General features: G+C 41.9%; 1 protein-coding gene and 1 long non-coding RNA gene across 4 annotated transcripts in view; one reads left to right on the top strand and one right to left on the bottom strand.

The window, feature by feature from the left end:
- The first annotated feature begins 5,989 nt into the window (after positions 1–5,989).
- Positions 5,990–16,221, top strand: part of KRAS (KRAS proto-oncogene, GTPase) — a 34,247-nt gene continuing 24,015 nt past the window's right edge. For all 3 annotated transcript variants that reach the window (XM_067559260.1, XM_067559261.1, XM_067559259.1), the window contains exons 1-2: positions 5,990–6,107; positions 8,562–8,683. In XM_067559260.1, coding sequence (XP_067415361.1) covers positions 8,573–8,683 — 111 coding nt within the window. In that variant the 5' untranslated portion in view covers positions 5,990–6,107; positions 8,562–8,572. The remainder of the gene's footprint in view (positions 6,108–8,561; positions 8,684–16,221) is intronic.
- Positions 10,369–13,879, bottom strand: LOC137160621 (uncharacterized). Its single transcript, XR_010921944.1, has 3 exons — positions 13,798–13,879; positions 12,324–12,461; positions 10,369–10,563 (listed from the first exon to the last, which is right to left on the bottom strand). It is a non-coding gene; the product is annotated as an uncharacterized lncRNA (long non-coding RNA).

The following is a 16,221-nucleotide window of genomic DNA, read 5'->3' as shown; positions in this document are numbered from 1 at the left end:
AATGCAGATTGGTTGAAATTGAAATGTTCTGCGGGAACATGGTGATTTTGGTACAACTTTCACAGCTCCTTCACAGCTCATGTGGCAGGGCGCTTGGGTGCTGGGGCCCCGAGAGCTTTCAGCTTAATAGCTCCTCAGCAGACTGCCAGATGGGCTACTGTGGAGTCTGGCCTTCTCGGCTCCATGGCACCTTGGCAGGCAGGCTGCCAGGCTCCTCACCTTCCCAGGATTCCCTGTTAGCTAGCTCCCCAAACTCCCCAGCTTCTTTGGTGGCTGGTTCCCCAGGCTGGCCCACTCACTTTCCAGCTGGCCAGCTTACAGGCTCAGCAGCTTGCCAGCTGGGTTGCCATGGAGCATGGGCTCTCAGAACTGCCAGGCTCCCAGGGAGCATGTTGCATTCTGGAAACACCAAAACATTCCTGCTGTGGGAATGTTTTGGTGTCTCTGAAACAAAACATTGTGGAATTTCAGTTCCGCAAAAAATTTTGAGGCTTTGACATTTTGTCCCAAGTTGGGTTGAAAACTTTTCCAAAACCTCAAAATGTTTTGTGGTGCTGAAATTCGGTTTCCCAGTCAGCTCTGCTTGATAGATCCTGAGCAGCAGCAACATACTTAGTTTGCTGGGTCAACGGTGGGTGTGCAGCACCTCTCAAGACCAGGCTATAGATGTTTTCCGAAGTACTTAGAGTATTTTGATCTTTTTTACTTTTTAAGTAAAGAAGTCTGCAGTAAAGAAAAAGCAAGAGAGTAACCGTTTTGAAAAGAGAAATTTTCCTTCTTTTCTCTATATGCAGTATTTTAATCATTTTCTTTCATGATATGTGTTTCTTATTGTGTCAGAATGATGTGCAGTTTTACCAAACTCCAATGAATGGAAACTCCTGGTTCAGATTGGTTATGTCCCCAGGAGTTGTACTGACACGCAGGGATCGTAGTGGAGGCCTGTAACATCTGAACGAGAATAGGCAACTCTAACATGTAAACCAAGGGCCTAATCCAACTCCCAATGACTTAATGTGAAGTAGGATCAGGCCCTAGTTTATCTCCAGGGATAAAGATCATGTTTTTTTATTCAAAACAAGAGGCAAAATCCTCTTTGCTTACTCTAAAAGTACATCTTCACTGCAGGTGTTGCCCCTAACCTGACTCCCATCCACACAACAAATCTTCTCATGCTAGTGTGGAGGTGCTTTCAACCTGGACCAGCTCCAGGTGGCTTGTCTGCAACTGCATGCTAAGGACGGGTTGAAGTTTTCACTCGGACTGGTAACCTACTAATTTTGCTGTGAGGACACAGGCTAAACCACTCAAGTGCTGATAGTCCTTCAGTACCTTTCCACAATTCCTCTGCCCTGGGCCCAGAAGGATAGACAAATCTTCTACAATTCACTGGGAAAGAATCATAGAGCAGCTCAGCTTATTGTAGCACAAAAAACCATGGGGCTATGCCCCAGAAATTGAAACGACATACGGGGATGAGCGTAGCACCAGGGAAGACACAGTAACTAATCTATGGCTGTGCAGTATAGCAGCTCACACTGGGGCTAGGCTTATCCATGTACTGATCACTCACGATAACTCTGCAGTGAAGACATACCATGAGATGCTTACACTCCAGGGTCTCTAGGAAGGTGACTGCTTCATGCTTTTAGAACATAAGAATACAAGAATGGCCATGCTGGGTCAGAGCAATGGTCCATCTAACCCAGTATCCTGTCTTCCAAAAGTGGCCAATGCCAAGTGCTTCAGGGGGAATGAATAGAACAGGTAATCATCAAGTGATCCATCCTAGCCGGCCATTCCTAGCCTCTAGCGAACAGCAATTCCTGCCTATCCTGGCCAATAGCCATTGATGAATCTACCCTCCATGAACTTATCTAGTTCTTTTTTGAACCCCGTGATAATCTTGGCCTTCCCAACATCCTCTGGCAAGGAGTTCCACAGGTTGACTGTGCATTGTGTGAAGAAATACTTCCTTTTGTTTTAACTGTTTTCATTTTAATTTAGTAGATGTATACTGACAATATAATTAGAGGGATGGATGCCATGTTAATAATGCTGGCTGGCAAGCAGAGATAGCAAAGTTACCCAACCTTCTAAAAAATAATTTGCAGTCAAAGTGTATGTCCTCCTCTTCCTTTCTCCCTCTCCCACTCAGATCCTGTTTCTACATAGCGAAACTTACTGTTAAAGTGCGCGAGAGAGAACACATCAGTGTATAGACTAAAAATCAAACCGTTAGAAGCACCAGCAAAATTCAGAATTGTAAAATGTTGCTTTCAAAATAAGTCTGATTTTTTTGCCGAAAATGTTAATCATTATTTCACTGAAACCTAGTGAAGTGATTTTTAAAACAAAGTTTAAACAGAACTTCATTATAGGCTAAAATCTGTTCTTGATGCATGTACGCATGAAGCTAATAGGAGCTGTGTGTACACACCCATGAGCAGAATTTGACCTTCTCAATGGAAGTTCACTATAAGCAGAATTCGAATTTGCACATTACAATACATTGAAATAATTTGGAATTTTCTTTCTATTTCAATATAAGAATTTTACTATATCTGATTTCTCTGTTGTAGGAAGTTGGTTACCATATCTGTCCTTTAAGCCCTGTCTAGACTAGAGTTTTGATTGTATTGTAACTAGAGTTAATTGATTGCCAATTACGTGTTAACTATCACAATTGCCAGTTAACTTATGTTTACATTAGCATTTATAATCAACACAATACTATGGTCCAGACAACACCTAAGTTTTTTTTAAAGGAGCTCTTGGGTAAATGGCCTTATCCACATTCTGCATCCTGGACTTGTCTCCAGGAATCCTAAAAAATGTTTAAAATGTACCTGGAAGGGGTGATGGGTAGGGAATGCAGATAACCTCCTGAAACCCTTCACAAGGGTTTGCTGCAAGGATGTGTGTGTATATGTGTATGTCATTTTCCTCATCCGTATTCTTATAAAGGATGATGTGCAGTCTTTGGGCCTCATGAAACCATTCCTTTTTCTTAAGCTAGGTCTTCACTGTCTTGCATTGTTATTTGTTCTGCATTCTCTTTGCACAGGAGTGAATGCCTGTGCAAGGCAGTGGAGAAGCAGATTCCAGTCTCAGCTCCAAAACACAGATGTCAACCAGGAAAAACCTATTGTTATATCTTTGAGCTGTACTGCTTTAAAACTCTTCATCAGTTGACTGACATTCAACTGGTGAGAAACTCCCATGCTCTTCAGGTTTGAATGTCATGAGTTTTACTGCCCAGTGTTTGGGACTGGATCTGGATGAGTCTGGAGAGGGGGCAATCTTGAGTGACAGTGCCTGCATGGGGGTCCAGTGGTTGCTACCGTCAGGGAAATGTCCTGTCAGAAAAAGATACGGTGGCTACGGCTGTTGGTTCTCAGAAGATTTTAATGTTTCTGCATGTGAACTTCAAAGATCAGTAGCTGTGGAGACAATTCTGGGCTGCATGCAAACCATAAAATATCCTTTTTATCAGGAACGACATTATGAGTAGGAAAATATAGAGTTGCCTTTGAATTGGTAAAAATGTTGTAACTAGATGACTATTTGGTTCCAGGCAAATTGAATTGTTTTGATTGTTTTGTAAAGTTGAAAGTTCATCTCATTTGTCTGCATTTAGAACTTCCTCTACAAATTATAGTCAAACAACAATCAATCAAAATGTAGTTTGGTAACTCTTGTAAACACTGGCAAAATCCATCTTTTTTGCTGCATTTACACTGGATTTTCAAAACCTTACTTCTAATCAATCCAATAAATGAATAGGTGCATAACACATCTTAATTCATATATTTATTTTAAAAAATAAAATCATCTACTCAGAATTATAGATGCTTTTGATATTTTTAAAGAAGTGATATAAAATAAAAAATAACCACCCAGCAATATATTTAAACCCATATACTACAAAAATCAGGAAAACATATTTCCCACTATCTCCAGAATCCACCCCTCACAAAAGAGAACAAAACAAACAAATTATCCTTCCCCCAAAATAGCAAAGAGATGGGCTTTGAATGTAATTAACAAGTTCAGGCTATTTGGAGCCGAGCTAGGAAAATAATTCTAAAGTCAAGGAGACCACATAGGCTTCTCTCTGAGGGCTCTTTTCTGGTCTGTGGATATGTGGCATAGGTAGAAAAGGAGGCTTTCAAGTAGCCTACCCCTAAATCACCTAGGGCTTCATACGTCAAAACAAACAGTCCATACAGCTCATGGAGCATCAGTGTCATGTGCTCACAGTTAGATGTCCCATATTATTAGATGTCCCAGATATATTATTTTATGGAATTTTTTATTAATGCTGCTGCGATAGTCTAATATGAATGCCTAAAGCAAAGATCCTGGACAAGGGCCATAAATAAACACCAAATAGCCAGATCAACAAGTTTTATATATTCACTGCTAGGAAGGGATTAGGTTACTAACTTCTAAACCTCCAGTAAAGGAGTGACAGATATGAGCCATGAGAGCACCCCAGCTACATTCCCCTCACAGTTCTGAGTCATACATACCCCATCACTGTACACTGGCCACTAGTGGGGAATCCTTACATAAAGGTCCCAAGTCTGCTCCCATAGAAGTCCAGAGGACTTTTACCATTGACTTCAATGAGAACAGGTCAGGCCACAATAGTTCGAATAAAGCAACTGGTCTGGACTGTCTCAGACCCTGTGCAATGGAAGGTGGCATCTTCACACTACAGTTCAGAAACTTGCACTCTTCTGCTTTCTGTCAGAGCCTTAACATCAAAGAATAGGGTTCACCAGGTACATGGGGAACTTGGCAGCAAAACCTACTTGCATCAGTCAAATGAACAGATCCCATTGCCCATTCACAGCTTCTGGCAAACAGAAAGTAGGGACATTTCAGAGCATGGTTTTGTATCCCAGCCCATCCTTGCTAGCAGCCATTCATGCGCTCCATGAACTTATCTAGTTCTTTTTTTAACCTTGTTAAGGCCTTGGCCTTCACAGCATCCTCTGGCAATGAGTTCCTCAGGTTGACTGTGTGTTATACGCAGAAATACTTCCTTTTTGTTTGTTTTAAACCTCCTGCCTATTAATTTCATTTGGTGACCCCTAGTTTTTGTGTTATGAGACGGATAATTCCATTTTCTGCCAGTATCCCTGCTTTCCTTCCCTTCACCCAGCCTTTTTCAAATTTAACTAGAAAGCTTCCCAAACGTACCCAACCAAACAACCAAACTTTTGTTTGTTTTTTTTTAAAGAAGAAATAAAACCCATACAAAGCCATAGCACTGCTTAAACCACTTTCCTCAAAGACACTATTTTATGGAGATAACCTCTTGCCATGTGATGCTGTGTGCTCTATTAGTAGGTATGGAATAGCTGATACATTTGTGTATTGCTGGGCGGGAATGGGGTCTGTGTACGGTGAACTATGCCTAAAGTGGGCTCCACATTTATATGTGTGACGGACAGTGCGGCTCTGTAATTCGGTAGGTCTGGGTGTCTTGGGCCCTGTGTACAGGTGTCTGGCTCTGCCTGGCTTTGTATTTCGAGTGTGTTTGATAGAGACAGGTGGAAATTTTGGTGAACGTTTTTTTTTGCTTCTTCTTCTGCTCTGGCTGACCAAGCTTGAGTGGAGCCGTCACAACTTTGGAAAAATTATATATTGAGCCAGTGGTGCTAGAACCACCCCCCCGGTGCCTGCCTGGCTTGGGGTGGGGCTGTGTGTGTGTGGGATCTCCAGGGCTGGTTAGCGCTGTGGGGCCTTCTGGCGCCGTGGTTAGCAGCTCTCAGGCCGGCACCGGCACTTAGTTTGTCTTGAGACACTGTGGGTCTGTCTGCGGCTCCGCCTATCTGTCTGTGTCCGTCCGTCTGTCTGTCAGTGGGGGCGGGGGGAGCGCCCTCCTCCCCTCTCCCTGCGGCGGAGCGCATCGAGCGCATCCATTCGCTCGGCGCTCGGCTCGGCAGCCCCGGCCCCAGCCCCAGCCCCGGCCGTCCGTCCGTCCCCCGCCATTTCAGCCCGGCTCGGCTCGGCTCGGCTCGGACAGGCAGAGGCACCCGACTGGCCGCCGCCGCGGGGAGGGACCGGCCGCCCCGCAGCCCGGACAGCGCCAGGTAGGTGAGGGGCCCCGCCGCTGGCGGCGGCTGCTGCTGCTGTGTGGAGCCGGGATCCCGGATCCCCCTGCGGGACCCGGGACGGAGCGACCCGCCCTGCCCTGCCAGCGCCCGGGGAGCAGCGGGGAGGAGGGGCCGGATCCCCCCTTCCGCCCCCCCGCCGCCGCTTGCACGCACACCTGTGCCCCCCGACAGTCCCTGCCCCCCCGTCAGTCCCTGCCCCCTGTGTGCTTCCCTGCTCATCCGTGCCCCTGAGAGCCCGCCCCCCCCGTGTCCCAGGTCCCTGCACACCTGTGCCCCCAATCCCTGCTTATCTGTGCCCATGACAGCCCCCCGTGTACCTCTTCCACACCGGTACCTTCTGCCCCCCCAGTGTCCCCCGCCCTCCTGTATCCCCCGTGCCTCCTGCCCCTTGAGCGCCCTTAGCTCCTTGCCCACTGATGCCCCCGACGGCCTGTGCCCCCCTCTTTGCTCCTGCTCTACCCCAGCATCCTCTGTCCTCTACACCCCTGGGAGCCCTTGCCCCCAAGAGCCATTATCCCATATACCTCTATACCCCTATACGCTCCCCAAGAGCCCCTACCACTCTCTGCATCCCAGCCATCCCTGCTTCCTACACCATCTATACCCCGATGCCCTCTATACTGCTGGAGAGCCCCTACCCCTTGGGGTACCCTAGCCTCTCCTGACCCCAATACCCCCTGAGAGCTTCTGACCTTTACACCCCTATACCCTTGAATACTCTATTCCCTCTATATTCTCAGCTTCCCCTGATCCCTACATCCCCATACCCTCCTGAAAGCCCAGCACCTTTGTCCATCCCCTGAGAGCTCCGACATCCATCTATACTTCTAGCCTCCTGATCCCCCTACAGCCCTCTGTACTGCTCTGGGGCTTCAAGACCACTATCCACACTCCTCTACACACCCAAGAGCCTCTACACCCTGCCCCTTCTCTATTCTTGGCTTCCCACTCCTCTATACCACATTGAGTTTTCCCTACCCCCAGCACCTCTCTACACCCCCACACCAGCCTCCAACACCTCTTTTTACCTTGAAACTACTTGTTCCCACCTTCCGCAACTTCTCTCTGTAGCCCCTCTGGCCTTTCATTGATGTCCCCAAAACTCCCTCTTTTTTGTTCCCCTCCTTTCTGTATCTCTTCCCTGTCTCTCTCTGACCTATAGTCCTGGCTCTCCTCTCCCTCCCACTCCCCTCTTTATGCAGGTAGTGATTTTTGCTGCCATTGGGAGGTGGAGGAGGTGGTGTTGCTGGAAGGACAGGTGGCCAACGCCCTCCACTGCTTGAGCCTGACACCAGCCCACATGATTGGATACCAACAATATTCTGCTGCCAAATCCCACCCCTCCCCCACAAAATAATCACTGTACACACAAATAGTGAGCTTCCCTGCTCGGAGTGTAATGAACTGAGGAGCAAAGATGTTACAGAAAGTTTTGGCTGTCATGCTTTTCTGTGTTACTCAGTCACTTTCCTTGTGACAGGATTTGCATCTCATTGATGAACTCATTTGCTAGTATATCATTGCTTGTATAACAGAATTGGCTATTATGGAAAAAGATTGTATTCTGGTAATTTATAACAACTATGTAATAGTATAATATTATTGGATTCCCCCAAAATAATAATAGTATACTACTCTTGCCCAGAAAAAAATCTGTAAAGGTAAATCTGATAGGTGAGCCCTGGTGTCCAATTTTTTTAATAGTAAAATGTTTTAAGGGGTCATGTTAATATTTTAATATTAAAACTTTATATAGTCTGCTGCTGTCTTGGTAGTATTTAGCAACTTTGTGACTTTCCAGTGAATCAGTCAGTGATCCTTCATTTTTAATAATGAATTTCATTCTGAGGGTTTGTCCTTTTGAATGCTTCAGGGGTTATTTTATATTATTGTAGTCATAGCTCTAATTCCTGATCTCCATTTTTAGCAGTGACATAGCACGTTGTTGGATAAGTCTTGATGGTAGCGATTTCGCTCTGCAATATTTATCTTTTTTAATGCATGTTTCAGTAAATAAAAATCTGAGCTAACAATGTTTACTCTGATTTAGTCTTTAAGATTTCAGGGAACAGCATCCTAAATTCCTTAAATTTTCTGAAAAGAACTGATGAGAATATCAGATAAAATATTGCATATATTTTCTAACTATTTCTCAAGTTCTATGTAATGGTTTTCACAATTAAAATTATTAGCATCAGTTTGCGTTCAATAATTTTGTGGTGTAATACCTGCACCAAATTTTTTACAATTTTTGACTGCGAAATAGCATTCCCTTTTGAAAAGCTTTATTTTGCTCTGTGTGGGTGCGTGTGCTAGCAAGAGAATGGGTTTCCCTTTCTTTAAACACCTCAGTAAAGAAACTTGTGGATGACTTAACGTGCAATTGAAACTTGACTCTCTCTCATGCTTAATCTTAATCTTTGTTGCCAGGTCCACTGAAAATGACAGAATATAAACTCGTCGTCGTTGGAGCTGGTGGTGTAGGCAAGAGTGCCTTAACAATACAGCTAATTCAGAATCATTTTGTGGATGAATATGATCCTACAATAGAGGTAAACAATTTAATTTTAATAATGTGTACAAGTTTTTTTGATGAGAGAAGCAGATTACTTTCTCTCAAATGCTGTAATTGATTTTGTGACTTATATTGCTATATTTTTCTATGAATGTCTGTTCTATAACCTTTTGATTTGTATTTTGTCTAAATGATGCTATAAATAGTAACCAGTATTTACAGTTCCAGAGGGGTAGCCCTGTTAGTCTGTATACAGCAAAAAAACAACGAGAGTCCTGTAGCACTTTAAAGACTAACAAACTTCTGCAGGCATAAGCTTTCGTGGGCTGCAACCCTATCCAGCAGATATTCAAAGTGCTATTCTAAGCTCAGTGGACTGTCATTCCATAGCAGTGTTACACAATCAGAAGGTAATATCCTGAAAATATACTTTGATCAACTGAAGTTTGGTTCTAGGTACTAGATCTCAGTTAGGGAGTCCAGTAAACTAGATCTTTGTGTGTGTGTGTGTGTGTGTGTGTGTGTGTGTGAAGCTGAGAGTGAGAGAAGTGTACAAAAATAGCATAGCATTTGAGACTTTCCTCATAATTTTTACAAAAGAAACTTACCTCTGAAGTTACAAGTCTCATGATTTGAATTGATAATTAAACCATCACATGCTTCTACAAAATCAGAGGATTGCTTAGATGCCCAAGACTTAAAATAACTGGGATGTTTTACATTAAAAGTTGTGATGTGGCCAGGCATGCATGGAGAAGTTTACAGTGCCTACAACTACTCTTTGTCAACAATAGTGTTAATACTTCTAGGAACACCAAATTCATTCAGAATGTTAAATGAAACTAATGTTCCCCAGAAAAGATGTAAATTTCCTAAAAGATGTGACTAACGAAATTTCTTTGCATTCTAGAAAGCTTGCAAAGCAATTGCACAGGATTACCCTCAACATCATGTTATAGTCCACAGCTGTGGAAATCATTGGTGTAATGATTTGAAGGAAAGAAAACCTTTAGCACTGCAGTTTTTACCTATATAAACATCTTCTCACTTATTACAATAGCATTCCTCTAAAGGTTACTTTGATAAATAGTTGTCTGAATGGATGTCCTGGGTATCGTTTTTGTCTGTTAGATTGTAAGACCTTCAGGCAGAGACCTGACAAATAGATTACAAGTTCACAGCACCATAAAATAAAAATAAATCATATACCTGAGGTTGTAGGCAAGGAGTCATTTAGAATGGCAAGTGGCACCCCAAGGAAAGCTCTTGCAATTGGATATGTACACTTCTCCTTTCCTGCAACTGGATCTGCAGGCACAGAGCCCCATTCCGATTAATAAGGCTGCTTAAATGTGCTGTTTGCACAGATCCATTTTTTGGGTTCAGGACCTAAGTCAAAGAGCTATAACCATAGAGATACTAGGTGTGTGTAAACACACAGTGCGGAAGAACATAGGTTGTAAATTTGCCTTGCTTTAATATCTGAGATGATACTTGAACAGTGCCAGTAGTATTATTTTCACTGTTACAGTATCATTGTCTTCTCATTGCCACTTTGTGTTAATGTTGCTGTAATATTTTGCTTCTCCTTGGAAGAATGAATATTAAATTTGTTAAAAAGCTAAACATTTGATTCCATAATTAATCAGATATTTGAAATTATTAGTGTGGCTAAAGGAGGTAATCACAACACCTGTAAAATTTCTGCATTGTGAAAGAAGATGGGGGAAGGGGAAAGTATTTATTGTCTGTCAGCAGCAACATTATAAATAAGTATCTCTGTGTACATTACTTTTCAATAGCATATGTAAGTATTTTTGTTCCTATAATGTATGATCTATGTGAAGGTCTCAGGTCCCCATAAAGTCCACTTCAGCTGGTCTACGCACACACTTGTACCTTGTACTTGTTCTGTACCTGTTTTGGGGAACAGATTTAATTAAATCAGTATAAATTTGTATATAGATCAACCCTTATAAAAGTGGGTTAATATATTGAAGCAGTTTGGTTAGTGCCCTCTACTGGTCGAATATTTTATCTCGTATCCAAAATGTATTGTGGCTCATTCATTTTCTGACATTTTAATAATATGTTTAATAATAATAATTCATATGTTTACATATTTTTCAAATATTCTTTAGAAAAAGACTAACCACCCAAGTGGCCTAACCCTGAAATACCCAACAAAAATTTGAAAGTTTGTTGAGGATGGGATTTATAAAACCTCCTACGTGACTTAGGAACACAAGAAGTCTGAACTGCTTTCAAAAATTTTACCCCATGTTTCTAAATCACTTAGGCATTATTGCAAATTACACCCTGAATAAATAACATTTTAAAACATGCTCATATTAACTTGTGTAGTGGGTCCTTTCATAAAGGTATAAATAGAGAATTTTGTAGCAAGTGTCTAACACAGACAAGGATTATGTAATTTTTTAAAAAATCACTATTGCCTATAGTGCGCAAATTTGGAAATCTCAGAGTTATCACTGCTTGCTGTGAACAAATAGTGGAAGTGTTTTCTATTAGCATAATTCAGATTGACTTTATGACTTTTGAAAGGCCAGTGATAACAGATTAAGTAATTACTAATGAAAATAAAGCTTTTTGATGTAACTTACTGAATCTAGTTTTCAGGAAAAATTACAAATTGAGTGCTGGAATGGTTTCTAGCATAGCAGTAACTGGTGCCTTTTTTTTTTGTTTTTTGTTTTGTTTGCACTTAAGACTGCTACTCTTGGTTTCCCTTTCTTACTTGATTGATGTATTTTTGTGATGGACCCTGGGGCTTCACTGTTGCCTATTTCCCCTTCATTTGTATGTTTTCTAATCCACAGTGGCACTATTTGGCCTTCTCTAAATTCCGATCGCGCTCTCCATGAAAAAGAGAGAGCATATACCTCAACCTCCATTGCAGGCTGGAGCATCCACAGTAAAAGGGCACTGCCTGGTTTTGCTGTGATGTTTTGAGGCAAGAGTACTAGTTCAACAGACTAAGTGTGGAATTTTCTTTTAGAATGCATAGAGGCAGAGTCATTGGAAGTACTGCATGTGAGAGAGAATCTTAATGTGCATATGAATCTATTGTGCCTTTTCTATGATGCATTTTAAATTCTCATTTAAGAACTTTGTAATTTTTTCAGAAACAAGGCTTATCTGTGTTGGGTACATATAGACAGCCAGTCTACACTGTGTCTAGGCACTTGCAAAACTTAATGATCTAAGATTTTTTTCATAAAATAGCATATTACAAATATGAAATCTTATTTATATCAACATATTAATTTTACTTTTATCTATGGGGCATTTCTTCTTCCCTCCCTCAAATATTTACAGATGGGGAAAGAGATGCCAAACTTTAAACTATCCTCAGAATCATCTCTGTCCTTGTTCGCTTTACCACCTCAAATCCTGTTTCTGGTCTTGGTAGATGGGGGTTTCCTTTCATTTTTGGGACTTGCGGGGGGGATGGAGGGGGAGGGCAAGGACTTATGCATTTGATTTTCATGTCTGTTGCTGCAAGGTTTATCTTTTTTTTCAAGCACTTGTTTCTATGGTAAACAAGATGCAGTGCTACATTATAGCATAGCAGCCTGCAGGGGAGGCAGAGTTTTAATTTTCCATAAGGCCCAAGTCTGTAGTAGACTTCTCAGTGGGAGGAGTGGAGAGCGTACCTTTAGGTGGTGAAAGTGATCTTCAGATTTGTTCCTGATGAGTTGATTAGACCAGGAGCTTAAGGTACCCATTCACTAGACTGGACTGCTTCCCCAGGCCTCCTTCACATGGAGGTACATACGCAGTTGTGCTGTACACTGGGCAGAGAAGGCAGTCTGATGTTGCTCACTTGCGACAGATCTCCAAGGGACTAGGCATGTACTGAAAAGCTAAAAGTTCTCTTTGGGCTTGGAGCTATTTTTCTTGATGCTCATTACTTAAAGTAAGAGTGATCATGTAGCTGTGTTGGGCCCCCCCATAGAGATACGGTATGTAAAGTAGTATCTTTTATTGGACCAATTTCTGGTGGTGGAAGGAACAAGCTTTCAAATTACAGAATTCTTCAGGTCTGGGAAGTTTCTTTTCCTTGAGCTGAAGAAGAATTTTCTGTAGTTCAAAATCTTGTACCTTTCACCACCAGAAGTTGGTTCAATAAAAGATGTTACCTTCTCTTTAAAGTAGGAGTGTTTTTTCTTTTTGTATAGCTCAGCTATGCAGTTTTGCCTCTTTTGGAGAGGCAGTGAGATGTGAAGGACTGACTAATGCATGTTTATTCATAATGAACGGTGTTTTCTCGTGGTTTCTAAAGTAAAAGTCAAATGAATACAGAAAGAACTAAGGATTTTTTTTTCTTTTGATATGATCAATAAACTGCCAAAGGTAAGACTGGTGCTTTATCATTAGCTTGGTAATGAAACAAATAGCAAAACATGGCAGCTCTTGTTCAATTTAATTGGAACTGAAGATTGGACTCTGGATGCCTTTTTAATGTTCCACATCAGGAAAAAAAGTGTTAACTTTAACTTAAAATTTCCTGAGGCATGTGGGTTAGTTCCATCCTTATCAATATTTAAACAATGTTTATGTATTTTTTTAAAGTAGTTTTACGCCTTCTTACTTTGGCACTTAACTTTGCACTTAAGTAAAATAAATATTTCCAAAGCGATATGAGAAGTGAACTTTAGCTTAAAGGGACACACTCAGCTTAAAGTCACATTTGTGCTTGAATTATTTTATGTGATTATGGTTACTAATATCCTCTAGGATCAAGATAAGTCAGAGATGAGACTTTTTCTTCACTTTGTTCATTTTGTGTATTTGGCACTTTGTGATTGTGTAGAATACGTATTGTGGCGTGGGCGGCTAGTTTAGCCCTCTCGTGGGTATTGTGCCCTCTTCGGCTATGCCTATGGCGTGCCTGGGTGGGAGCGGGGGGGGGGGACCCGGTCCCACCCTCTGCCCCGGGCCCTGACCCAGGGACCCTGTGTGGAGTAGTCTTCAAAAGTCTGTGACTCACTCCCTTCCCTGGGTCACCTCTCTTTGGCCCCACTGCTCACCGTCTGCTTCCTGGGATTGGGTGGGGAGGGGTTCTCCCTCAGGCCTGTGCCTTGGGTCCCTGGCCTTAGCCAGACAGGTCCCCCCCATCTCTGGTACCTCTGGGGTTGTAATAGGTGGCAGTGGTTGCTCCAAGTCCTCTCGTCTCGCCTCACCACTCCTTCTCTTAACTTCCTTCCAGCTGCCCCTGTCTGCCTGACAGGGAGGCTTTTAACTGCTGGGGCAAGCTCCTTGATTGGCCTTAGCTGGCTTAATTGGCCTAATTGCCCCAGAGTGGCCCCAGCTGGATCACCCAGGGAACAGGGATTTGTTCATTCTGGGGCTAATATAGACCCCCCCCCCTCTACTACTCTCCTGTAGCCATCAGGTCTAACCCTGTCACAGTATCTTACCTTATACTAAGTGGCATTTCCCTCTCGTTTGTGTGGGTTTTTCACACAGCAACAGGAAAGAGAAAAAACACTTTAAAATAGGAAATCATCTGTAAAACTGTAGAAGTTGGTAGAGGGCACAAGGAACAGGTGTAATACCTGAAACTAGTTTAAATTATTAGAATTTTTTTTTTTTAAAGTTGGCTGGATTTCAAGTTGACTCTATTCCTTGTAACTAGAACTGAGGCTCTTCCCCCCGCCCCCCCCCCCCAAATTCACAATTGCTCAATACAAAACAATAGCTTAAGCTTTCCATTTTGCTGAGTATTAACAAGAACAGAGCGATATTATATTAACTGGAGAATAAAAGGATTTAAAAGGTAATGCTGGGTTTTCTTCCTGAATCACTGTACCTATGAGACATTTACATTTCTGAGAAAAGCATTTTTTGCATTTTCCATGGATATATCATGCCTCTGTTTTAGTATTTTGCAGTGATATATATTGCTATAAAATGCAGCATGCTTATAATATTTACAGAAACATAGCAGTTTGTGTACAAAAGTAATGTGCTCGCTTCTACTACCACTGAAATTTTAACAAACTCAGAACTGGTGGGTAAAGTCCTATGGGAAGGAAATCTAAGGGATAAAGGAGTTCAGGAGAGCTGGCAGTTTCTCGAGACAATATTAAAGGCAAAGCAGCAAACTATTCTCTTGCAGTGGAAAGATAGGAAGAGTAGTAAGAAACCAATATGGCTCCATCAGGAGCTCTTTAATGATCTGAAAATCAAAAAGGAATCCTACAAAAAGTGGAAACATGGACAAATTGCTAAGAAATAGTACAAAAGTACAGAACAAAGCATGGAGGGAAACATCAGAAAGGCTAAGCACTAAATGAATTACATCTAGCAAAGTACATAAAAAGCAATAAGAAGAGGTTCTATAAATACATTTAACAGTGAGAGACAAGGGAAAGTATAGGTCCTCTACTTAGTTGGGAAGGAGAGCTAATAATTAATGATGTCAAGAAAGCTGAAGTGCCTATTTTGTTTCAGTCTTCACTAAAAAGGTTAATCAAGACAATTAATATTAACAACAAGGGGGAAGGAACACAGGCTAAAATAGGGAAAGAAGATGTTAAAGAATATTTACATAAGTTAGATGTATTCAGGTTAGCAGGGCCTGGTGAATTTCATGGTAGGGTACTTAAGAAAGGAGCTGAAGCAATGTCAGAACCATTAGCAATTATCGTCAAGAACTTATGGAGGATGGGTGAGGTCCCAGAGGATTGGAGAACGGTAAACATGGCACCTATCTGAACCTAAAAGAGGACGTGGGGAATTACAGACCAGTCAGCCTCACTTGAATAACTGGAAAGATACTTCAACAAATTTAGTTAACACTCAATTTGTAAGCACCTACAGGATAATATGTTTATAATGAATAGCTTCTCCCACCGACATAGCTACTGCTGCTCCTGAGGGCTGGAGTAATTAAGCTGATGGAAGAGCGTTATCCTGTCAGTGTAGTGCGGCTACAGTAGAGAGCTTACAGAAGTACAACTGCATCGGTGCAAGCTCTCCAGTGTAGCCATAGTTTAACATCTTCAAATTATTGGTTATTCTAACTTTCATGTCTCAGGCTGCTTAGTGATGATAGAAAATCGACTTACTGTCCCCAACACTAAATGTTAAGCTCTTGCACTCATTCTTAATCTACTCTTCCTCCTCCCTTTGTATAGATTTAGGAATTGCAAATGTGTTTGTAAATGGCCTATTTACATCTGGCTACTCTGTGTACTGCTGTCACAGTACTGGTCTTGGTTCATGGATGTTTCCTGAAAATATCCATGGTATAAAGATGAAATGCCTGGTATGATCATGAAGTGGCTAGACTTAAGGTAAACTACACCCAGAAAAACTGTGGGTTGCATGTTTCTTCAACCCTGGTCTTGATGAAAATGCAACTGAGAGGCCACTGAACTTCTGATCTGTAACTGTGTCCAAATTGCAGTTATCCATAGGGCAAAGAAAAGAGGACTACCACTTCCATCTGATGTTCTTTAGAAAACATTATACTTTATATGTTTAAGATTATGGAAGCAGAGACTAGTAGCTGGAACAGGGGAGTGAAAATCTGCACTCCTGGGT

Source organism: Emydura macquarii, unplaced genomic scaffold (assembly GCF_026122565.2).
Source record: "Emydura macquarii macquarii isolate MOO-44397 ecotype Brisbane River unplaced genomic scaffold, CSIRO-AGI_Emac_v2 contig_2205, whole genome shotgun sequence".
NCBI classification, from domain to species: Eukaryota; Metazoa; Chordata; order Testudines; family Chelidae; genus Emydura; species Emydura macquarii.
The sequence above is the reverse complement of the archived record's forward strand: the minus strand, read 5'-3'. Positions and strand labels throughout refer to the sequence as shown.